This window comes from Cetorhinus maximus, chromosome 9 (genome assembly GCF_964194155.1).
Source record: "Cetorhinus maximus chromosome 9, sCetMax3.hap1.1, whole genome shotgun sequence".
Classification (NCBI taxonomy): domain Eukaryota; kingdom Metazoa; phylum Chordata; class Chondrichthyes; order Lamniformes; family Cetorhinidae; genus Cetorhinus; species Cetorhinus maximus.
In genome coordinates this window covers 109,896,500-109,922,326 of record NC_135887.1, presented here as the reverse complement: position 1 = coordinate 109,922,326, position 25,827 = coordinate 109,896,500, and the positions used below count along the sequence as shown (strand labels likewise).

The window sequence follows — 25,827 nt, the reverse complement described above, 5'->3', positions numbered from 1 at the left end:
ACTCTGTGGTGCCTGCCCACTGCATTCTGGCAGCAATGACTAGCACTGTCGAGGTGCTGGCATCAGTAATGTTTCCAGGGAGTGTGAGGCTGGACCATCACTTTGGCCTGAAGGCTGCACAGAACACAGGGAAGAGGCCCTGGACTGAAACACCTGCCTTTATCTTGTGCAGAAAGGTTTCACATCTGAGTGACACGAACTCTGCTCATCAGAACAAGGAGCCCTAGGCAGGGAGACATTCTTGGGAGTTTATTGACAATAGTGAACATTAATTACAAGTGATTAACACCCGTACCCAGGCTGTGTAACTAATTCTCCTTAACTTTCCTAACCCAACCGCTACGTCTTGGTGCTCTCCGGGCATCCACAGCAGAGGTGGAGGCAGCCTGCTAACTGCAATGTCCTGTCTGTGATGACCTTGGCAAGTGTCCTCTGGAGGGCCAAGACCTGGGGGGCCCCGGCCTGCTTTTGGGGACCTGCTGTATGGCAGTGGCACCCTCCTCGGCCTATGGAGCTGGAGCTGCTGAGATCACAGGAAGAGGGGATTCGGATGGGCTGGACACTCCCAAAGTCACCTGGATGGATGGCCCTGGGGTGTGCACCTGCTGATCCTCCCCCTTATGGGTGCCCGAGGGTCCCAGGCTGACTACTTGAGGAGAAGGGGTAGCTGGAGTGAGGTCAGGCTGCCCGACACCCCTCCCGTGTTGGAGGCCAACTATGGCATCAGTGATGGAGTTGAGCCCACGCAGCAGTACAGGAGCGAAGTCCTGGACAAAGGTCTCCATGGCGGCCGCCATCCTACCAGTGTTGACCTCGGTGCATTGGCAATGCTGGTGCTATCACCTCAGAGTGAAGGCAGACCAGCTCCTCCATCGTGCCTTGCAGTCTGAGGAGTGCAGTGGAGATCCCTTCCTGATGTTCCTGAGCTTGCCTTTGCAGATCCAGCAACTGTGACATGATTGAGTCTAGAGGCTCATCATCTGACTTGGACTCAGCAAATTTCTGGCCTCCAGCATCCTATGAGTGCCAGATACCTGGGAAGCCCCTGCTGTGGATCAGACAGTGCGAAGTGCTCAACAGAATGTGACCCTGAGGCTACTCTAAAGCTAGGTCCCACCGAGGTATGTGTCTCTGCGCTGGTGGAGGGTGTGGGAGAGATAATTAGTTCATGGCAGGGGACTGTGGAACAGAGGAAGTGACTCACAGCATGGTTGTCTAATGGATGTTGCATTGCTGGATCCTCACTTGGTAGAGCGCTGCCGACCTCACCGTCAGCACAGGAACGGTCCAGCTTGTCGCCGGCCAGCTGGATGACTCTATTTTCAAAGTCTGTGAGGTCCTTGATTTCAGGCATTCCTCCACAGGTCTGTGACCTCTCCCTGTTGTTGTGTGTCAGCTTGTTGTGCATGAATAGAGACGGATGGAGTATAAGCAGGACACCTGCTAGGCCAAGTAACAAAGATGCCTGGCATGTGTGGGTGGTGAGTGGTGCCATGGACGGGATGAGGACACAATCCGCTGGGCAGATGAAGGTGTGTGTGAGAGAGTGAACGGTGATGTCCCCTGAATTGGTAGTGAGTGAGATCCCTGTGGATGTGTGATGGGTTTGTGTGAGTGTGTGAGCTGAGAGTGATGAGAAGAGTAACTTCCCCTGGTGGAATGGAGGAGGTCGTTCATGCTCTTTCAGCACTGGGTGGCTGTCCTCTTAAGCAGGGAGTTGACACTGACCACCACTGCCGCCGCCTCCCATGCTGGATTGGTGACCTTGCTTGCTGGTTTTTGCCCAGAATGGGGTTAGAGGACTTCACAACGGCCCTCCACTGGGTCTAGTCAGCGCTAGAGGTAGGTGTCCCTAAATTTGGGGGAACACCTTTCCTCCCATTGGCAGCCACCAGTTCCCAGCGGCTTCCTATTCCTTGAGGAGCACTAGCTCTGTGCAGGGGGGGGCCTTTAAATTTGGCGCCCGGTTTACTGAAGGCCTGAGCTGATGGCGGCCGCCCTGCCAGCGACCCACCGTGTTTCTCAGGAGTGAATTATTAATGAGATGGGACACGCCGGGAATGGGACAATACGGTGTGAAAAGCCGCCATTGTGGCCGACGGGTTCAACGTTCTTTTTCCCACCCGCTGCCGCAAATCTGGGACGATTCCGCCCTAGGCCCGGTAACCAGGGTGAGGAGACTAGGGAAGGCCTGGGGGTTACACGAAGCGGGTGATTGGGATTTTTGGGTAGAGTCTGGTTGGGAGGGAGGCCACCGGACCTCAAGCGGGGGTGGGGGCTTTTGAATTAGGCACCAAACCACCCCCTCTCCCCGCCAGAGATCTAACTTTTGTTTTATTTCGGGCTTTCCCCCACAGATGTTCAATCTTTCTGTCAGCCTGAAAATTGAGGCTGGGCGGGAAACGGCCCTTAAGGGGCCATTAATTTTTTTAAAAATTAATTCACGGGATGTGGGCTTCGCTGGCTAGGCCCGCATTTATTGCCCATCCCTAATTGTCCTTGAGGAGGTGGTGTTGAGCTGCCTCCTTGAACCGCTGCAGTCCATGTGACCACTTAAGGGCCTCAACTGGGGCGAGGGCGAGCTTCTCGTCCAAGGCCTTGCCCACCCCAGCATAAAATCGCTGTGCGGTTGCAGTGGGCAGGAACCTGGAGGGAATCCCGTCCCTTCAGTTTCACACTCGCAACCCCTCCCGCCTAAAAACCCAGTGGTGGGCGAGCGTCAAATTCTGGCCTTTATGGGTCAAAATTAGACACCGAGCCACATAAGGAGATATTAGGGCAGGTGACCAAAAGCTTGGTGAAAGTGATAGGCTTCAATGAGAAACCGAGAGGAGAGAGAGAGGTGGAGAAGTTTAGGGATGGATTTCCAGAGCTTAGGGCCCAGGCAGCTGAAGGCACAACCGCCAACTATAGGGTGATGAAAATCGGGACTGCACAAGGTGCCAGAATTGGAACAACAACTTGCATTTATGCCACACTTTTAACCATAATTAGCATGGTGAGGAGGTCAAGGGTGGGCTTTTTGAGGAGAGGGTGATGGAGGAAGATTTGAAGTGGAGCCTGACACTATCTGAAGAGAAAGAACTGTTAACAATATGAACTAAGATGGGGGCCAGGAAGGAAAGTTGAGTGGTCAGCAGTTTGATGGGAATAGGTTTGAGGGAACGGAAGGCCTCTTGAGCATCGCTGATTTTAACCACTCCGTCATTGGTGGCCATGACTTTAGCTGCCTGGATCCTAAACTCTGGAATTATAATCCCAAAACCTCCCCATCTCCCTAACTCTCTTTTTCCCCTAAGACTCTCCTTAAAACCTCCCTCTTTGACCAAGCCCTTGGTAATCTGACCTAATATCTCCTCATGTGAATCAAGCGTCAAATTTTGTTTGATAATGTTCCTGTGAAGCACCTTGGGACATTTTACTATGTTAAAGGTACCGAACAAATACAAGTTGTTGTTGCTGCTGTTGTGTCTATGCCTCTGTATCAGTGACCATTAGGTGGTGGAGATTTTGTTAGAGTAGCAGTAGGGATGGTGAACTCACTCTTTGTACAATATGTGAGCTGTTCCAGCACTCTGTCCTACAACAGCCAGGAGCGTAAGGGGAAGAGAATCAACCTGATGTCACATGCTCTCACTTTGACCCCAGGTCATACAGATGGCAGGAGTTCCTCATTTTATTTTAGAATTTGCTTGTCAGCTTTTTCTTAACAGTTTTGACAGAAACATACACATTCCGTAAATTTAAGGTTCAAATGCTTCTTTTACACTCGGTGTCAGCACCATCCTGAGCAGCTGCAGAGTGCAGCTTCCTCACTCTGTGTCTTAACCCCAGCCTCGGAGAGCAGCTCCACCTGCATAGTGCCGGGTCATCATTTCCAAAAATTACCCACTGGAGCTGGCTTTCTGAGTGACCTTGACTGTTGAAGACTTTATTCCTTGTATACTCATTGTTTGACTGTGAACATGTACCTGTGTTGTGAAGCACGCATTCAGCTGCTCACCATTTGACACAGGGACAGGAGGAGGCCATTCAGCCCCTCGAGCAGCTCCACCATTCAATTAGATCATGGCTGATCTGTATCTTAACTGCATTTGCCTGCATTTGATAAAGTCCCTCATAAGAGACTGATAGCTAAAGTTGAAGCCCATGGAATTGAAGACAAATTATTTGACCTGGGTTAGGAAATTAGTTGAGTAAGACAGAGAGTAAGGTTAATAGCAACTACTCTAATTGGCAAGTGGTGTCCCAAAATGATCCATGTTGGGACCTTAACTATACACCATATTTGCTGATGACTTAAATGATTCAATAGAAAATCACTTACCCATATTTGCTGATGATGCAAAGATAAGCGATATTGTAAGCAGTGGACACCATATTTTAGGACAGATATATTAGCCTCGGAGGGAGTGCAGCATAGGTTTACCAGATTGGTCTCCAAGCGTTAATTAACAAGGAGAGATAACACAACTGGGTTTATATTCCCTGGAATTTAGAAGATTAAGGAGTAATTTCATCAAAGTTTTCCAGATATTTAGGGTAGATGGAGAGAAGTTATTTCCACTAGTGGGGAGTCCTACATTAGGGGGCATAGTTTAGAGCCAGAGCTCCCAGCAGTGATACTAGGAAACAGTTCTGCACACAAAGGCCAGGATTTTCCAGTCATCAGGTGGGCACAGTGGGGGCGAGCGGGAGCAGCCGTGAAACAGACCGCTGCCCGCAATCGGGTTGTGACCGCGAGTTCAGGCTGGCTGGCCAATTAAGGCCCGCCGAGTGTGAATGCCGGCTGCAGAATGTTCAAGAAGGGGCGGGCGGGCGGGGGCGGGGGCCTGTTGGCCGCCGAGTCCAATGGCGACTCAGCTGCTGGTTCAAAAACGGCGCGGGCGGTCCCAGGGAGGCTGCCCGCGTCGGAGTTGCTGTAAGGACATGGCTTCAAACGCAGATGTAGACACCAGGCTGACCGTGCCCGCTGACCGAAATATCGCGCGAGTTCACGATGATGCTGGGACGCTTGCCCGATGTCATCGCTCGTCATTTTACGCTCGAGCGCACGCCCACACGCCAAGCGAAATATTCTGCCTGAAGGATGGGGGATGGTTGGAACTCTCTTCTGCAAGTATCAGTTGATGCGAGGTTAATTGTATATTTTAAATTTGAGATTGATAGATTTTTGTTAACCAAAGGTATTAAGAGATATGGGGCAAAGATGGGGTATATGGAGTTAAATCGCAGGTTGGCCATGATCTCATTGAATAGTGAAATAAGGTGGAGGTACTAAATGGCACCCTCCTGTTCCTGTGTTCACAGAGAGAGACAGAGGCAGAGAGAGAGATAGACACACAGAGAGAAAGAGACAGAGAGAGAAAGAGAGATACAGTCACAAATGGATAATAGAGAGCGACAGAGAGAGAGACAAACAGACCGAGAGAGTGAGACTGAGAGAAAGACAAACAGAGACAGAGGGACAGAGAGCAATACAGAGGCTGAGAGAAAGAGATGCAGAGAGTGACAGATGCAACAAGAAACAGAGAGGCAGAAACAAAGGGAAATAGAGACACAGAGATAGAGACAGAAACACAGAGAGAGGGAGACAGAGAGAGACCGAGAAAGAAAGAGATACAGAAACTGACAGAGAGAGATAGAAATAGACAGAAACAGATAGAGATAGAGACAGAGAGTCACAATGGGAGATAGAGAAACTGAGAAAGACACAGGAGAGACCAGAGAGAGACACTGACAAAGAAAGAGACATAAATTGATAGAGACAGAGAGAGAGATAGAGAAACAGAGAGAAAGAAAGAGAAACAAGGGGAGATAAAGAGAGATAGAGAGTGACAGAGAGAGAGAGACAGACAGACAGAGACAAAGAGAGAGACAGATGGACAGAGGGACAGAGAAACTGATTTTCAAACACTGACAATCTCTTACAAAAGCAAAATACTGTGGGAGCTGGAAATCAAAAAAAAACCAAAAATGCTGAAAATACTCAACAGGGTCAGGCAGCTTCTCTGGAGTGAGAAACGGAGTTAATGTTTAAGGTTGATGATCTTTTGTCACAATTCAAATTCTTTTCCATTTTTTGCCATTTCAGATTTTGAGGGGCGATGGTGCCTGCTCATGATGGCCATTCAGAGAATGAAGAAAGTGATAGAAGAGTGGCCAGGTCTCCATTACTCACTGAAAACACCATGCAGAGACCCTAAGTGTGAGTTTTACTTTGACTGGCCGGATTTGGATGAGGACATGTAAGTTTCCATCTCAATGACCTTGCTTACCTGAATACCTCAGATGGGTGTTTCCAATGATTGATCATTAGAATGTGTTATCAGATGGGAGAATTGAAACAGAGATCATAACATGGAATGGCTTGGAGAGGCAGTGAACACTGTGAATCAGTAAATAAGAAGTTAAGTTCATTTAATAAAACTGGAATTATAAAGCTAGTCTCAATAATGGTGATCACGACAACTATTGTTGATTATTGTGAAAACCCATCTGGTTCACTAATGTGCTTTAGGGAAGGAAATCCGCCGTCTTTGCCTGGCCTGGCCTACATGTGACTCCAGATCCACAGCAATGCGGTTGACCCTTAACTGCCCTCTGAAGTGGCCTAGCAAGCCACTCATTTCAAGGGCAATTAGGGATGGGCAATGAATGCTGGCCTTGCCAGCAATACCCACATCCCATGAAAGAATAAAAAAAACAGTTGCAAAGTACCTGGAGAGATACACAAGGTTGGTGTGAGACAATTGATGGGATATGGTATTGCCCAGGCACTGATGACGCAGATCGGCTGGAGGGGCTTTCCTAGTCCAGGGCTTCCTGTTATCCTGGAAGAAAAATGAACCTCAGCTTTCTAGGGGCAGAGAGTACAATGGCGAAGAAAGTTAAGCTACATCTTTAGAAATCCCTGGTTAGGCCCCAGCTGGAGCATTGTGTCTAATTCTGGGCACCACACTTTAGGAAAGATGTCAAGCCCTTGAAGAGGGTGCAGAGAAGATTTACTAGAATGATGATCAGGGACTTTACGTGGAGAGACTGCAAAAGTTGAGGTACTTCTCCTTAGAGCAGAAAAGGTTAAGGTGGAGGTTTAATTGAGGTGTTCAAAATCATGAGGGGTTTTGATAGAGTAAATAAGGAGAGATTGTTTCCAGTGGCAGGAGGGTCAGTAACCAGAGGTCACAGATTTAAGATAATTAACAAAAGAGAGGAGATTTGGAGAATATAGTTTATGCAGCAAGTTGTTGTGACCTGGAATGCGCTACCTGAAAGGGTGGTGCAAGTAGATTCATTAGTAACTTTCAAAAGGGAATTAGATGAATACTTGAATGAGAAAGCGTACAGGGTTATGGAGAAAGAACAAGGGGTGTGAGGCTAATTAGATAATTCTTTCAAAGAGCCAGCACAGGCAGAATGGGCCAAATAGCTTTCTTTTTTGCTGTAAGTTTCTCTAAGTATTTGGGAAGCAAGAATGTAAAAGAGGAATGGACGGGGAAATGGGATTGGAGTAGATAACTTCAGCTGCAGAACTAGCACCAGATCTGTATGATGGGCTGAATGGCATCCTGCTTGGCTATAATTTCTAAATTCTAAGCTAGAAGTTTCTAGAATTTGTGGGAGCAGAACTGGGGTACAATTTCAGCAAGAGGAGCCTACAGTTTGATTTGGAACTCTGACCTAAGGCATTGATGCTTCTTAGACCTGCTCTCATGACATTAGAGTTGAACTTTGGGAGCATTTATGGCTCTGCTGGCCTATTCCAGTAACTCTGCACAGGCATTCCCCATTAAAACCTCCCACTCTGACCCCCCTGTCTTTGATCTCCAATGTTGTTCTATTGAAGCTCAATGCAAACTCAAACCACGGCATCTCATCTTTCTATTGGGCACTTTAGGACCCTCTGTCCTCATGGACAGTGGAATAGTGATTATGTTACAGGAGTAACAGTCCAGAAAGTTGACTACCGATCTGGAGATGTGAGTTCAAATCCCACCCAGCAACTGGAGAAATTTAAAGTCAATTAATTGAAACTAGGGGCGGCACAGAGGCTAGCGCTGCTGCCCCACAGCTCCAGAGACTCGGGTTCGATCCTGACCTCAGGTGTCTGCCTGTGTGGAATTTGCACATGCTGCCCATGTCTGCCTGGGTTTCCGCCCGGTACTCTGGTTTCCTCCCACTGTCCAAAGACTTGCTGGTTAGGTGGATTGGCTACAGTAAATTTGTCCCCATTATTCATGTGCGTGCGCCCTGTGATGGACTGGCATCCTGTCCGGGTGTACCCCGCCTAGTGCCCATTGCCTGTTGGGATAGGCTCCAACTTCCTGTGATACTGAATTGGATGAAGTGGTTCTGGAAAAGTGAGTGAGTGAATCTAGAATTAAAAAGCCAGCATTAGTCATGGTGACCATGAAACTACCAGATTATCTTAAAAATCCAGCTGGTTCACTAATGCCTGTGGGGAAGAAAATCTGCCATCTTTACCTGGTCTGGCCTATGGGCTGGATTTTCATCTCTGAGGCGGATAGCAGGAGTTGGGAAAATTCCTGGCTTGGCCTGCCCGCACCTTGGGAGAAAGAGTTTCGTTGGTGGGTGGTTCAGGCTCCAGTTGGGACAACTGACCCAGGTAAAAGTTCAGAGGCAGCAACAGGTACTGCTGGGTGTGGAGGCCAGTTTGAAAGGCCTGCCTCAATGTTGTGGGACTTTGTCCCAGCTATAAAAACAGAAAGGTTCTCAGACACTCGCCATGCCACCTCATGCTTTCCATCAAGCCCCTATGGCCCCCATGCCAAGCTATTCTCTAATGGACTTCTTTGCTCTTAGCCAAGCCTAATGCTTGGCTGAGAGCCCAGAAATTCATTAGCCTGTTTAAACAACTGAGCCCCAAGGAAACATTGTCCTGACTCTCTGACCTGTGCTGTCAATTTCACAATGTTTATTTACACAAGATAAAGAGGTATCAAGTGCTTACAGTTTCAGCCATTAATACTTTAAAGGGTCTGGATAATTGACACTTATTGGTCTGTTGAAAAAGGATTTTTTTTTAAGAAAGTGGAAAGATACCAATGAATGATTGTTTTTTAAAAACTTTTTTTTTACATTCTACCATTATAGGGTTCATTGGTTCTATACGTGTATTGTGGATGAATGGTCACGGATATGTCATAGCTTGACATGGAGCCATGAGGGGCCATAGGTGTTGTTTGGGGGTCATACCATGACATGGGAGGGCATAAGGGGCCATAGGGGTTATTTGGGGTGACATACCTTGACATGGGGTCATGAGGGACAATAGGGGGGTGTGTGTGTGGTCATACCTTTCAAATGGCTTCCTCATTTAGACTGTGGTCCATGACACCACAGAGGGGCCGTGAACTATGACTCTGAAAAGCTGGCCCCATTTCCATGAAAATTGCGAGGACCAGAACATGCCTATCCCCGCAATGGAGCCGGCCAGGTTGGGGGTGCAGGGTGCAGGCTCGCCACCCAAACCAGCCACACCCTTAAAAGACACTCCTAAAAATCGGAAGCTCCGAGAGTGGGATCAGGAATCCCGGATTCGTGATATATCCGCCATCTTTAAAGGGCTCCCGAGTCATCCCAAGTTGGTGAAAATCCAGCCCTCTGACTCTCTGACCCTATAAGGATCCACAGCAATGCGGTTGATTCTTAACTTCCCTCTGAAATGGCCGTGCAAATTGCTCAGATGTATCAAACCTTTGACAAAGTATAATAAAAGTAAGATCAGACGGCCTCCTCAGCATTGATCAAGGTGCTGGAAGCAATGATGACACACCCAGCCCCGTCAACCCTGCAAACCACAAACTAGTCAAGCAATAGCCTGACATAGTCATACTCGCCAAATCATACCTTACAGCCGATGCCCTAGATTCTTCCATCACCATCCCTGGGTATGTTCTGTCCCACTGGCAGGACAGACGTGGCGGTGCAGTGGTATAAAGTACGGAGGGAGTTGCCCTGGGAGTCCTCAAAACTGATCCCAGACTCCATGAAGTCTCATGGCATCAGGTCAAAAATGGGCAAGGAAAACTCCTGCTGACTACCAGCTATCACTGCCTGCCCCCTCCCCCTCCCCCTCCTCAGCTGATGAATAAGTGCTCGCCCATGTTGAACACCAATTGGAAGAAGCACTGAGGGTGTCAAGTGCACAGAGTGCACTCTGCGGAGGGGACTTCAATGCTTATGAGTAAGAGTCGCTCGGTAGCACTGATACTGACTGAGCTGGCCAAGTCATGAAGGAGATAGCTGCTAGATTGGGCCTGTGTCAGGTGGTGAGGGAAACAACAAGAAGGAAAAACCTACTTGTATTCATCCTCACCAACCTACCTGTTGCAGATGCATCTGTCCATGACAGCATTAGTAGGAGTGACCACCACACAGTCCTTGTGGAGACAAAGTCCCGTCTTCACATTGAGAATACCCTCCATCGTGTTGTGTGGCACTACCACCTTGCTAAATGGGATAGATTTCGAACAGATATAGCAACTCAAGACTAGATAACCATGAGGCGCAGTGTGCCAACAGGAGCAGCAGAATTGTATCCAACACAATCTGTAACCTCATGGCCCAGCATATCCCTCACTGATGATTTTACGAAAGAGAAATCATGTTTGACAAGTTTTTGAGGATGTAACTGGTAGGGCAGAAAAAGGGAAACCTTTAGATAAAGATATAAGATAGATAAAGTAGAAGTCCTATACTTGGATTTCCAAAAGGCATTCGATAAGGTGCCACACAAAAGGTTAAAATGCAAGATAAGGGCTCATGGAGTTGGGGGTAATATATTACCATGAATGAAGGATTGGTTCACAGACAGTAAGCATACTCTCAGCTGGGCAAATCGCTGCCAACTTCATAGTGTCGGAGTAAGGGTCGTATGTGATGACTGTGTAGGAATCAGATCTATCAGATATACTTGGGCTTTCGGTGGGGAGCTGTTTGATGCTAACTAGGACTTTGTGAGAGTCCCAGTCCACCTCTTGTTTTCATCCTCAGGAGCCTGCGGCTAGGATGATCTGTTTAAAATTATTGCTCTCTAACTCTGCTTTGGAACCTTCGTGGTCCCTTTTTAACTCTGAAAAGAAAGATTCACGTGGCTTCTCCGGAGCTACTTCAATCCTGGGTTCCAATGTTTGGTCTAATTTTTCACCTTGTATAACGTACTCTGTCGTGTGTTTACTGTTCGTAGCAGAACTGATCGGGCGGGCCAATCCCTTTTTTAATTTACTGACCTATTCCCTTAACTCCTTGTACTTTTTATTAAGCTGTAAGGCAACACACACATGCAGTGTAGACCAATTTATTCTGGAACTTTTTAAACTTCACCTTTCCTTTCTGAACTTTTTTAGAAAGCCCATCAAATCCCAGTATCACCCTTACTCCAGGCTCACTTGTTTTCACATTCAGGCTCCCAATCCGTCGTTCCCTAGTGTATGCCATTGTGACTCTACACACTAACTCCAATCTAAGACTGTTGAAGAGTCATACGGACTCGAAACGTTAACTGTGTTCCTCTCCGCAGATGCTGCCAGACCTGCTGAGTTTTTCCAGGTATTTTTGTTTTGGATTTTCAGCATCCGCAGTTTTTTGCTTTTATCCAATCTAAGACTGTTGCTTCTCAAATTCCAAGCCAATCCTGACTACCATGGATCCCACTCCTGATACCAATTGTAAGATTTCTGGGTTCGTGACCACAGATACCTAAATAGGCAGCCGACTATTCGTATGTAATTTTAAGATAGTTTATTGAGTTTATAAAGAAGCAACAGTTTAGATATGATACATTAACTAATTAGACAGAGAAATGTAAAAGACCCATAACAGCTTGTGATAACAGCATTCCGCTCTCTAGTCAAAATGTTAGGAAACTCTTTCCTCAATCTCTCAACCTTCCTCCTCCTCCTCTGGCCCATCTTCCATCTGAAGAAGGCAGCTGTCCAACGAGCACTGCCACCTCAGCAGTACCTTAGCCCCTTACCAGTATGACACCAATCTAAATACCCTTTTTGGGGGGCTGGTAGCTTACCTAGTGTCAATCATCTATCTAACTATCCTGACCAATAGATATAGGACAGGTACTCAAAATGTCAGGGTGGTTACCAGCCCCCTCCCATGTGCGTCACCCACTTGAGGGTCAGCTTTTTAGTTTACATCTTGCTGAGGGTCATATCCTGGTCCTTCTTAAACAATTGCATTGATAAGGGGGTACAGAAGATGCCATCTTCATTTAGGAATGACAACATGAACCAAGTGACATTGCCTGTTTCTGTGGACTGTTTAAAAATTGTTGCCTTTATAGAAAGTTTTTTAGGGGGTGTTACATTATGTAGAAAATATGTTTATTCAAGACTCCAGTTTCTTACACTAGCGGAGTGCCACAAGGATCAATACTGGGGCCTCAGCTATTTACAATCTATATTAATGACTTAGACAAAGAGACAGAGAGTAATGTATCTAAGTTTGTTGATGATACAAAGCTAGGTGGGAATGCAGGAGGACACAAAGAGGCTGCAAAGAGATATAGGCAGATTAAGTGAGTGGGCAACAAGGTGGCAGATACAATATAATATGGGGAATGTGAACTTTTTTTTATTCATTCACGGGATGTGGGCTTCGCTGGCTGGGCCAGCATTTATTGCCCATCCCTAATTGCCCTTAAGAAGGTGGTGGTGAGCTGCCTTCTTGAATCGCTGCAGTTCATGTGGTATAGGTACAACCACAGTGCTGTTAGGGAGAGAGTTCCGGGATTTTGACCCAGCAGTGATGAAGGAACGGTGAAATAGTTTCAAGCCAGGATGTCCCCATGCATCTGCTGCCCTTATCCTTCTTGATGATGGAGGTCGCAGGTTTGGAAGGTGCTGTCCAAGGAGCTTTGGCAATTTGCTGCAGTGCATCTTGTAGATGGTACAGAACTGCTGCCACAGTGTGTCAGTGGTAGAGGGAGTGAATGTTTAATGTGGTGGATGGGTTACCGATCAGGTCGGCTGGTTTGTGCTGGTTGTTGTTGAGCTGCTTGAGTGTTGTGGGAGCTGCACTCATCCAGGCAAGTGGGGCGAAGTCCATCAGACTCCTGACTTGTGTCCTGTGGATGGTGGACAGGCTTTGGGGAGTCAGGACAGTGAGAGGGAAACAGTCAACCCAAATTCATGATGCTGATTGCTGGAGATCCATATGTGTCGATGTCTGTTTAGGAGCAGTTGCTTGGGCCAAATCATTGCCAATGTGCCCACTCCAGGCTGGCACATGAACTGTGGTCATTAGAATGAGGGTATGGAGGAATTAGACTGTGAAACTGTACTCCACACAAATCAATGCAGCAAGGGGAGAAGTTTAAAAGGAAATAAAACTGTTATTTTTCTACAGAAAATGGCTGTGGAATTTTGATGATAAGTTGATAAAGATATTCATATAATATCTATATCTTAAGGGCTGCCATTCAGCCCATCATATCTGTGCCATTTAGCACAATGAGGCAGCTGGTCATGAACCTGGCATTCCAGGTGGTAATTTTCTGTAGTATTTGTCAGATTATTAGATTGGGTTGTAAAGCCAGTTCCTGTAATAGGGCAGACATAAAGATTGCATTGTTGTAGGAGGCTGCGGATTGTTACTGTGATCCCATTCCCCCATACTGCTGAGAACTTTGGGTCTTTGTTTGCTAAGAGCACCCTGATATGAAGTGTTTGTATCTGACAAAGGCTAGGGATTTTATTCCTCAGCTACTGACTCTATTCTTCTCCCTGGCAGCTCTGAGGCTGAACAAGACTGTTCACAACCTCTGTATTTGACCATGAGATGAGCTTCCGATCTTATATTTGTGCCATCACAAAGACTGCCTATTTCTGCCTATGGAACATCACCTGACTCCACCCCGGCCTTAGCTCACCTGTTGCTGAAACTCTTACAGATGTTTTTGTTACCTCTAGACTTGACTATTCCAATGCATCCCTCTCCCACATTCTACCTTCAGTAAACTTAAGGTCATCCAAAACTCTGTTGCCTGCCTCTTAACTTGCACCAGGTCCCCTTCCCTATCACCCCTGCACTCGCTGACCTACAATGGCTCCTGGTCAAGCAATGAATTTAAAATTTTCATCCTTGTTTTCAAATCCCCCCACGGCCTCATCCCTCCATATCTCTATAATCTCCTCCATTGCTAAAGCTTTCTGAGATCTCTGCACTCTTCCAATTCTGGCCTCCTGTGCATCTCCAATTTTAATTGCTCCACCATTGGTGGCCGTGCCTTCAGCTTCCTGGGCCCTTAGCTTGGGAATGTCCTCCCTACGCCTCTCTACCTCTCTCTCCTCCTTTAAAATTCTCCTTAAACCTACCACTTTAACCAAGCTTTTGGCCACCTGTCCTAATATCTGCTTATGAGCCTTGGTGTCAAATTTTGTTTGATAATGCAACTGTGAAGCACCTTGGGGCGTTTTACTATGTTAAAAGTGCTATATAAATGCATGTTGTTGTTGTTAACAGCAAGCAGATGTCAGAGGAGACAATAAAGACCTGTGAAAATTGTGGTGGAAATTTCCCGACAGAACTCTTGTTCTACATGGATCGAGGATCGCGGCGTGTGAATGGGATGACTGAAGGTTGGTGATAGTCTCCTAGCGTTCCTGAGAGATGCTGTATTAAAATGCATGCATTCTGCTTTCCCTCTCTGCACATAGTTTTGTTACGTTTTGCACTTTTCATGATCCCGGGACATCTCAAAGCCCTTTACAAATCGAAGCATTTTTAAAGTGTAGTCAATGTTGTAGTGTAAGGAATTACAATTGCCAAACTGCACACAGCAAGGTTCCACAAGTAGCAATGAGCTCAGATCATCACACAGCACTAAAGGAAGCCATTCGACCCATCGTTTCTGTGCTTGTTCATTGAAAGAGCTATCGAATTCATCCCACACCCCACTCTTACTACATTGCCCTGAAAGTTTTTCCAAAGTGACCAGAAAATCTGCTTAAGTGATGTTGGTTGAAGTATAAATAATGACCAGTATCCTAGGATACTAGAGAAAACTCCCTGGTCTTCTTTGCAAAGTGCCATGGGATCTTTTACATCTACCTGAGACGGCAGACAGGGCCTCAATTGAAAACCTCACCTGAAAGACAGCTGCTCCAACAGTGCAGCACTCCCTCAGTATTGATCCAACGATGATGCAGCACTCCTACAGTATTGATCCATCGATGATGCAGCACTCCAAAGTATTGATCCATCGATGATGCAGCCCTCCTACAGTATTGATCCATCGATGGTGCAGCACTCACTCAGTATTGATCCATTGATGATGCAGCACTCCTACAGTATTGATCCATCGATGATGCAGCACTCCTACAGTATTGATCCATCGATGATGCAGCACTCCTACAGTATTGATCCATCGATGATGCAGCACTCCTACAGTATTGATCCATCGATGGTGCAGCACTCCCACAGTATTGATCCATCGATGGTGCAGCACTCCTACAGTATTGATCCATCGATGGTGCAGCACTCCCACAGTATTGATCCATCGATGGTGCAGCATTCCTACAGTATTGATCCATCGATGATGCAGCACTCACTCAATATTGATCAATCGATGATGTAGCGCTCCCACAGTATTGATCCATTGATGACGCAGCACTCCCACAGTATTGATCCATTGATGGTGCAGCACTCAGTCAGTACTCACCCTCTCCACAGTGCAGTGCTCCCTTAGAACGGACCCTCTGACAGTGCAGCAATCCCTCAGGACTGCCGTTTTGACATTGCAGCACTCCCTCAAGACTGGCCCTCCAACAGTGCAGCTCTTCCTCAGGACTGACCCAATGACAATGCGGCACTCCCTCAGGACTGACCCTCCGACAGTGTTGCACTCTGTCAGTACTGTCCCTCCGACAGTGCAGCAGATATGCACTTGAAGTGTTGTAACACAAAGTTACGGATCAGAAGCCAGAAAGTGGGATTAGATTGGTTATCCAGAAGCATACAGGGTAGGATAAAGCTCCCAGTTGGCTGGTGCTGAGATGAAGGGCTGAATGGCCTCCTTCCATGCTGTAAGCTTCTATGATTGTATGATGTGAACAATCTGGTTTAGCCTGAGACCATGAACAGGACAGTGGATGGACTTTAGTATTGAAATGGAGTTTATGTGGTGGGAGGGTCTGTGAGACTGTGGAGAAGGAGCAGAGAAGTGGGTTGTATTGGAAAGCTGTTTCAAAGAGCCGATACAGGTACATCGAGTCTACAGCACAGAAAAAACATATGGCCCCATTGGTCCATGTCCCCACACGAGCCTCTTCCCACCCCTCTTCACCCTGTCAGCATATCCTTCTATTCCTTTCTGCCTCGTGTGGGGACTAGAATAGTTGGGGGTGTTGGGGTCTGTATCAGGGACTTTTGGGGGTGAACCAGGTGTGTGTTGGGGGGAGTGCGCGGGTGGAGTGAGTGAGTGTGGTGGTGGAGTGGGGGATTTTTGGGGGGTGCAGTGTGGGGGTGTTGTGGGAAGTGTGGTAGTGGATTGATGGTTGTTGCATGTGGAGTATGCGGATGTTGGGGGGAGTGTTGTAGGGACTGTGGTGGGGGAGGGTTGGTTTGGGCTATGCAGTCTGGTTAGGGGAGGGTGGGGAGTATTTGGAGTAGTGGGTGCCTAGTTTAATGGGGAAGTGTAGGGTTATTCTGGATGAATTAAATGGGCCAAATGATTTTCCTAATCCATAAGTATCTCCTGACTCCATATTCTTCCAGTTCTTGGGATAAAGTTAATTGCCTTTGATTTTACAGCTGCAAAGAACTCCGTGGCTCAACAGAATATCCAAAACACTTACAACGTCACCGGGAACTTTGTCAGTGGCTCCTGTACAGTGAACATAGAGGAACAGGTAAATCTATCAATTTGGTGGTGAGGGAACTCTGTCTGAATGAAATGCTGGAATGTTCCAAGGAAATGTTATTGCAAATCTGCTTCTCAGGCCCGGCACATTGAGGTCCATGTCTGTCAGAGAACTCTGCAATCGGCACTAACAGAAATCTTTGCTTTACCCAATGCCTCACACTATCATATTCAGCTGGTTAACCCAGACCTAATGGATGCTTAATGGGTTAGTGTGATGTTACACTGGTCACTGTTTCGACGCACGCTTGACACACTTACCTTGAATAGTTGGACATCTCTGCTAAATTATAGACATGTGGTGAAGAATGTCACATGGGAGGTCAGTGATAGCTATTAGCATCACCTACTGACGGTCATCTCTGGGCTGTTATCTCACACTCCTGACTGCGTTCCTGCAATGGCATAATACCAGTGCTCCTATTGTATATTCTGCTGGTGAGATTTTCCTTATTCGATAAGAGATAGCAGTGCTTGAGGTTGACGAGCTGCTTCCAGGACCGGCGGTAGGGGACCATTTTGGACAAAGTGACCATAATACAGTTAGGTTTAGCATCATTTCGGAAAAGGACGAAGATAGGACAGGAGTAAAAGTTCTAAATTGGGGGAAGACAAATTTTACAAAGCTGAGAGGTGAACTGGTGAAAGTGGACTGGATACAGCTATCACAAGGGGAAACAGCGTCAAATCAGTGGGAGGTATTCAAAAGTGAGATTCTACGGGCACAGTGTAGACATGTCCCCACATAGAAAAAGGGTGGTGCTGCCAAATCTAGAGTCCCCTGGTTATCCAGAAGCATACAGGGTAAGATAAAGCAGAAAAAGAAAAAGCTTATGACAGTCACAAGAAGCTTAATCTTGTAGAAAGCCTAGAGGAGTACAAAAAGTACAGGGGTGAAGTAAAAAAGCAAATTAAGAAAGCAAAAAGAGGATACGACAAAATATTGGTGGGTAAAATCAAAGAAAACCCAAAGATGTTTTACCAGTACATTAAGAGCAAGAGAATAACTAAGGAAAAGGGAGGGCCTATCAGAGATGTACATGGTAACTTGTGCACTGATGCTGAAGATGTGGGCAGGGATCTCAATGAGTACTTTGTCTCTGACTTCACTAAGAAGAGGGATGATGCAGACATCCTAGTTAAGGAGGAGGGTTGTGAAATATTAGATACAATAAGCATAATGAGAGAGGAAGTATTGGAGAGACTGGCATCCATGAAGATGGATAAATCACCAGGGCTGGATGGATTGTATCCCAGGTTGTTAAAGGAAGCCAGGGTAGAAATAGCGGATGCTCTGAGGATCATTTTCCAATCCTCACAAGATACAGGTGAGGTCCCAGAGAATTGGAGGTCTGCAAACGTTGTGCCATTATTTAAAAAGGGTGCAAGGGATAGGCCAGAAAATTATAGGCCGGTCAGTCTGACTTCAGTGGTGGGCAAATTACTGGAAACAATTCTGAGAAACAGGATAAACTGTCACTTAGAAAGGCACGGATTGGTCAAGAATAGCCAGCATGGTTTTGTTAGGGGAAGATTGTGTCTTACTAACATAATAGAATTTTTGAGGATGTAACAAGAAGGATCGATGAGGGTAATGCAGTGAATGTTGTCTACATGGATTTTAGTAAGGGATTTGACAAGGTCCCATATGGCAGTCTGGTCAGAAAAGTGAGATCCCATGGGATACAGGGGACAGTGATCATTTGGATCCTAAATTGTCTCAGTGACAGGAAACAAAGGGTAATGGTCGATGGATGTATTTGCAAATGGAAAGTGGTTTCCGGTGGCATTCCACAGGGGTCAGTGTTGGGGCCCTTGATGTTTGATGTATATATTAATGATTATGATTGGGAAATTTAGAGATGACACAAAAATTGGCCGTGTAGTTGATCATGAAGAGGATAGCTGTTGTCTCCAGAATTATATCAATGGTTTGGTTGAGTGGGCAGAGAAGTGGCAAATGGAATTCAACCCAGATAAGTGTGAGGTAATGCATGTGGGGAGGGCAAACAAAGCAAGAGGATACTCAAGAAATGGGAGGGTATTGAGAAGGGTTGAGGAAGTGAGTGACCGTGATGTGCATGTCTACAGGTCCCTGAAGGTGGCAGGACTGGTGGATAAGGTGGTAAAGAAAGCATATGGAATGCTTTCCTTTATTGGGCGAGGCATTGAATTTTAAAGCAGGGATGTAATGATGAAACTGTATAAAACGCTGGTTAGGCCACAGCTGGAATTGTTGTGTACAGTTCTGGTCACCACATTACAGGAAGGACATAATTGCTCTAGAGAGAGTGCAGAGGATGTTTCCAGGACTGGAAAATTGCAGCTATGAAGAGATTAGATAGGTTAGGGTTGTTTTCCTTAGAACAGAGGAGGCTGAAGGGTGACCTAATTGAGGTATACAAATTTACGAGGGGCCTAGATAGGGTAGATAGGAAAGACTTGTTTCCCTAAGCTGAGGGGTCAATTACCAGGGGGCATAGATTTAAAGTGATTGATAGAAGGATTAGAGGGGACATGAGGAAAAACTTTTTCACCCAGAGGGTAGTGGCCATCTGGAATTCACTGCCTAAGTTGGTGGTTGAGGCTGAAACGCTGAACTCATTTAAAAGGTACCTGGATCTGCATCTGAAGTGCTGAAACTTGCAAGGCTACAGACCAGGTGCTAGAAAGTGGGATTAAAAATGAGTGGCTAGTTTTTTTTTCAATCTCATTTTTTGGCTGGTGCATACACGCTCAGCCTCTTTCTGCACTGTAACTTTTCTATGGTTCTTTGGGGTAGAATTCTTCAGGGGCAGGTATGGAACAGGCCACCTGGTGAGTGGCCCTGGCTCTACGCCACTCTGATGCTGCACATTAATCCCCAGCAGATTGCTTCTGTGTGCTATTTTCACTTCACACTATCAGCCTTGGTGCTCTCTTTAAATAAGGTTGAGGATCAGACAATCCAAAAGATTTGTAAAAAGAAATAGGGAATCTTTCTAGCTCGTCTGAGCTGGATTTAAACCTGGCTACACATGAAGAGTGTGATTGAACAAATTGCCTATTCAATTTCCCAAGCTTTTTAGACAAGTCTCTGGCTCCTGTATCAAATTACTTTTATTTTTAAGTGTGACACGGAAGTCCGAAAGTGACAGAAAATGCATGCTAGATGTACAGCTTTTCTGGCTATAAAAATACAAATTACTGGTGGAATGATTACAATCCATTTTGGAGATATTTGTATTTATTTGTAAACTAGGAAGTTTGAAACCTAATAAAATAAAATATTCTGTCTCCACAGGAATTCCACTATGACTCTTAACCATTCCCAGAGAGAGCGATGGTAACATTTATCCATTCCTGGAGCTGGAAGTCAAATATTAATAGAATTGGAGCAACCCAGCGTGTTTTCCCTTATTCCTAGGCAGAGTTCTGTGATACCGCTCTCGTACCATAGTGCTTAATCCAGACCCGTCTGTTCCCTGCTGAATTACAGAGAGCCTACATGACTTGGCCAGCCTAACATAAGAACATAAGAAATAGCAGGAGGAGACCACATAGCCCATCAAGCCTGCTGCAACATTCAATACGATCATGGACGATCTTGGGCTTCAACTCCATTTTTCTGCCCATTCCCCATTTCCTGTAATTCCCTGAGTGACTAAAAATCTGTCTATTTCAGCCTTAAATGTATTCATTAATGGAGCACCCACAACCCTCTGAGGTAGAGAGCTCCAAATATTCACAACCCTTTGAGTGAAGAAATTTCTCCTCAGCTCAGTTCTAAATGATCGGCCCCTTATCCTGAGAATGTGCCCCCGTGTTTTAGGTTTTATTCCTATTTATTTTAACAGCTTGAATGCAGAGGGCGGTTAAAGGTTAACCACACTGGGGTGAGATTTGAATTATATATCGGCTAGATCATGTTAGAATGGCAAGTTTACTTCCCAAAAGGGAAGGACACCCAACAGCCTCACAGCCCTTTTTATTTATATGAACTTTTTAATTATCACATTTTTAAATTATTTCATATTCACCAGCTACCATTGATTTCATGTCCTGGCAAATTATTAATGCAAACTTCAGGATCACCAGTCCACTAACATAACCACTACACTAACGTACCCAGGATTGGACCTGGATGTGCTACATCTGTAATGTCTATTGTCAATCTGTAAACACTTGCTGCCTAAAATCACACAGAATAATGGCCACTTAGGTGAGGTATGAATGGGCAGTCAGTACTTGCAAGACCTGTACCACTCTGCCAGTTAGCCCCCCGGAGCTCACACCCCACTGAAAGTCAGTGCCCATGGAACCCAAAACCACCAATAGTTAACACCTGTAGAATCCATTGCAAGTCAGTGTCCAAAAACCCACGGGGAAGCCCATACCCCATGATCAGTGTCCATGGTGCAGCGTCCATGGAAACTGTACACCACTGAGTATCAGCACCTCCAGTGGAGGGAAGAAAAATCAATCATCACAAACCAAGATGGGGGTAGGTGTGAGCTGTGACTGTAGGAACTGCTTCAGGTAACAGTGTGGGCAGTTGCTGAAGCACAGTCTCCATTTCTAATCCCCCATAACGTGAGTTCAATCTTAGTACAAGGCTGGGCCTGGTACTTGCCCTACAGCAAAAGGTAGAGAATCAAGGTTCAACCTTGGACTGTAGTCACATCTCTCCCCACTGGCAGCCTGCAAGAGAGAGAGAGAGAGAGAGATGGATAGAAAGAAGAGGACAGAAAGAGAACAGCAAATGCACAGGCGGCATGACCTACTAAATGGAGAATGATGTATAGCCTAGGGAGCTTGGAGTAAAAATATGTTATAAAATAGTACAAGATAAATTAAATACTTGGCATGAGAAACATTGCTGTTGCTTTACTGGACAGCAGGTAAGCAGCACTGCACGACAAACTCTGGGAGAGAGGACAGCTTTCTATGTAAAATATCAGGGTGGTTTGCATGCCCCTGTACACCAAGTTCCCATCCTACAATTCAGCATTTGATTTGATTATCAAATGTCGGTTGCGTGACTCTGCCCATTGTGTTAATACAGGTCAAACTCACTGTGTATCTGCACCACTTGCTTGGGTTTTTATCCCTTATTCTCCTGACTGTGGCACCAAGCACATGATCTGAGTCAGTTAGGCATTGGTCCATGTGATATGTGACCTGAGTTGTCCCAGATTCAAACCCAGCTCCTTGCTGTTTTGCTAGGGCAATTAACTCTTAACTAACATGGTGAGGGTTGTGAAATCCTGCAGGACATATTCCTGGAGTTTTGATCACATGGTATGATCAGAGATGGGGAGCCGGGGGGGGGTGGATGGGCCTGATTGCAGGGGTAGATATTTGAACTCTCTGAGGGGGCCGATCACTGGGGCAGTTATAAATTATCTTGGGGGGTTAGGGGAAAGCAGCCATAACCCTCCTAGCCCCCCATACATTGCTGGAAATGTCATTAACCCACCCCGTGCAGCAGCTGTCACCTCACGTCAGCTAATCAGGTTTCCCGAAGCCTGCTTAACAAGGCCAGCCATCATTAAAGCTGGAACTTAAAACTGAGGAACAATGTTTCATTATAATGTTTAAATGAGTGACCACCTCCTGGTACCCATTCCCAGCCCCACCTCTGTTCGAACCAGAACTGGGCAGGTTGTTGGCACACTGGATTTTTTTTTTTTTAACTTCCAACCTGTCACACAAACACGCCTGTTTTTTTTTGGGCGTTAAAATTCCTCCTATGACCTCTACGACTTTGCCAAAGTATTACATGTTACTGGAACTGCACTCCGAGGTTCCTGGAAAGATAGGTACCCTGCTTTCAATTGTTCAGTCATGGTCATGGATGGTGAATCATGCTGAAGCTCAGACTGTGGCACTTTGTCACATCGCTGTCTTCATAGTCTCTCCTGTTTCCTGTTTCCTCTGACTCAGAATCCAATTCATAACTTGTAGTAAACTTTCAGCCAGTCGCTTGCAGTTGTCAGCAGTGTGATATAATCGTTTTGCAATGAAGGAGGAGCCTAGTGATCCGAATATTGTGTTTTTCTTACGAGACGGGTGGGGCGGGGGGGAGGGTGAAATTCATCCTGTGCTCACTGACATGAATTGACTCCCAGTCTGACAACAGCCTCAATTTTTAAAATTCTCATCCTTGTTTTTCAATGTCTCCAATGCCTTGCCCCTCCCTTTCTCTGTAACCCCCTCCGCTGTACAACTCTCTAATGTTGGGCTCCTCAACGTCCCTGATTTTAACTACTTCACCATCACCTTCTCTACCTGGGCCCCAAACTCTGGAATTCCGTCCCTAAACTTCTCCACTTCTCTACCCCTTTCTCACCCTTTAAGACGCTCTTTAGAACCTATTTCTTTGACCCAGTTTTTGGCCATCAGTCCTAATATTAGCTGATGTAGCTTGCGTATGCAATTTTACTTTATAATGCTCTTGTGAAGCACCTCAAGACAGTTTACTCTGTTAAAGACACTATATAAAAGCAGGTTGATGTTATTGTTGTTGTGCAATGACTCAAAATGAATGATGGCGCCTATCCGGATGTAGGATGGGTCCTGATTTGTTATCACCTGAGACAGATTTCACTCTCACTGTTAGGAATCGATCCCCCCCACCCCACTGTTTCAGTGAACTTGCTGATTTAATGTCACCTTGTTCGAATAATGTCGACTGTATATTTCTTGGTGCCATCAATTTTTTTTTTCAACTCTTTGGGCAGGATTTTCCTTCATCGGGCGGGCGGGCCTGGGAACGGCCACGAAATGGACCGCCTCCCGCGATCGGGCTCCGTCCGCGATTTCACGCTGGCCGGCCAATTAAGATTTTACAAATAATATAAACATGTCCCCCCATGTGACTCAGTCACATGAAGAGGGACATGTTAAAAATGTTGTTAAAAATTTAAAAAAAAATTTACTGTCATCCCGCCCGTGGATGAGGTTTCGTAAAAAAATGCAAAGGCCGCCTGGCCTATTCGCCCACCCGCCAACCATAAGGTTGGACAGGCAGCGAAAAATAGCTTTCAATTACTTGCTTAAGGGCCTTAATAGGCCTCTTCATTGTCGGCGGGCGCGTTGCCCGCTCTCGCATGTGCCCGCCGACCGAAATATCGCGCGAGTGCGTGATGACGTCGGGATGCTTGCCCGATGTCATCACGGACTATTTTACTCCCAATTGGGCCGGGCGTGCGCCTGCCCTTGGGATGGAAAATTCTGCCTTTTGTTTAGTCAGTGCCTGTTGGTTCAGTATCTCTGCAAACACACTCATGGCACCTGCACTGTGACAGCAGGAAGCTTTAGACTGGGAGATAGGGCCAAGCCCTATCTCATGCAGGAGATTACTGAGCATTGGGAAAGTGTTTTACGAATAAATATCTCTGTCTGCCCATGAACTGTTCTCTCGGGTTTGTGTAATAATAAGAGGGAAGATTCTGAATAAAGAAACAACTTTTCTCACCAGGTGGCACTGCCGTCTTTTGATATTGTGACTTCTGTCAGTTGGGAGAAGGTGGGGTGCTGGAAGGGTTAATGTTTAAAAAAATGGGATTTTAGTTGTTCCATAACATAGCGAGTGCTGACACAGTGAAAACAGGAGAATGGTGAGGGTCCAGTGTCAAGCCAACACCATTATTGTTCAAGTGCAAGCCTAAATTAAACCGATGTATAGGGTCAGGGGTCAGAACACAGAAGTCAAGAGTTCAGTGGGCAGCTCCCGTGTCAAGATTTTTGGCTTTTTGAGCCTGTCCGTTACTCGACCTGGGTACAGTCTTTTCTCCCATTTCTGATATTTTAACCACAAAAGAACTAAAATATTGAAAGAAAATGGAAAAAAACACACATCGTTTTCCTTATTACCCCTATGATGCTTCTCATGGGGTGCGCGCGTTCTGGAGGGCAGTGGGTGTCACTATCCCCAGTCCCTATTGAGGAAAAAGTATTGCAGAATGGTACAGCCCATTGTGTCTTTGGTAGAGCTATTGTGAACCTCTAGCAGTTTGACACAACAGCCACTTCACACAGTTGCTAATAAGCCACATTCATCTGGAGTCATCGGCCTGAATTTTACCTTTGGTTCATGCGTTAGGCAGGCCTGGGAGCGGTTGGGAAATGGGCCCCTGGACGCGGTTGGGAAATGGGCCCCTGGACCGCGACTGACTGGCCAATTAACAGGCAGCCAGCATGGAAAGCCGGTTGAAAAGCTCGGCACTGCTGGAGCGGAGGTGGGAAGAGGTTCCGGTGCAGGTGAGCTCTGCGGGAAACCTCCCTGCAGGCAGACAGCTGCAGACCTGAAAATGCTCAAATAAAGGTTTTTAAATGCTTCAAAAACAAGTCCATGCGTCACAATCAAGCACCTGAAAATATAGCTGATAAAAATGCTGTCCACGGATATTTATTTTAATTTTATTTCATAATGGAGATTTCACCCCCGCCCTTGGATGTGGTTTGATCAAAAATGTAATGGCCGATGGGCCCGTCCACCAACTGTAAGGTTGGACGAGCCACAAAAAATCAGACACAATTGTGCCATTAATGAGCTTAATTGCCCTCTTAATTCCCTCCCTACACCTCTCCGCATCTGATCACAGATTGGTTACTGCACAGCAGACCATTTAGCTCATTGTGTCTGTGCTGGATCTCTGAAGGAGCAACACATCTAGTGTCACTGCCTTGCCACCCGTCCCCCCCCAGCCCGTAGCCCTGCAGATTCTCCCTTTCCAGTTAATAATCCAACTCTCTCCTGAAAGTCATGATGAAACCTGCCTCCTCAACACTCTTAGCAGTGCATTCAAGATCCCGGCATATTGCTGCGTGAGAAAGCTTTTCCTCATATCACCGTTGCATTTTTTTTGCCAGTTATCTTAAAGCTGTGCCCTTTGGTTTTGCTTTACAATGTTCCTGTAAAGCACCCTGGAATGATTTATTGTGTA

The 25,827-nt window shown here is 46.2% G+C and overlaps 1 protein-coding gene across 2 annotated transcripts in view; it reads left to right on the top strand.

Moving 5' to 3' along the window:
• LOC144684920 (malignant fibrous histiocytoma-amplified sequence 1 homolog) overlaps nucleotides 1–25,827 on the top strand; it is a 75,998-nt gene that overhangs the window by 32,355 nt on the left and 17,816 nt on the right. The window contains exons 8-11 of one of the 2 annotated variants that reach the window (XM_078549335.1): nucleotides 6,095–6,248; nucleotides 14,500–14,615; nucleotides 16,789–16,886; nucleotides 20,181–22,183. In XM_078549335.1, the coding sequence (XP_078405461.1) occupies nucleotides 6,095–6,248; nucleotides 14,500–14,615; nucleotides 16,789–16,886; nucleotides 20,181–20,201 (389 nt within the window). In that variant the 3' untranslated portion in view covers nucleotides 20,202–22,183. Of the gene's footprint in view, nucleotides 1–6,094; nucleotides 6,249–14,499; nucleotides 14,616–16,788; nucleotides 16,887–20,180; nucleotides 22,184–25,827 lie in introns of those variants that run through there. The other variant, XM_078549336.1, reaches the window with a different exon arrangement.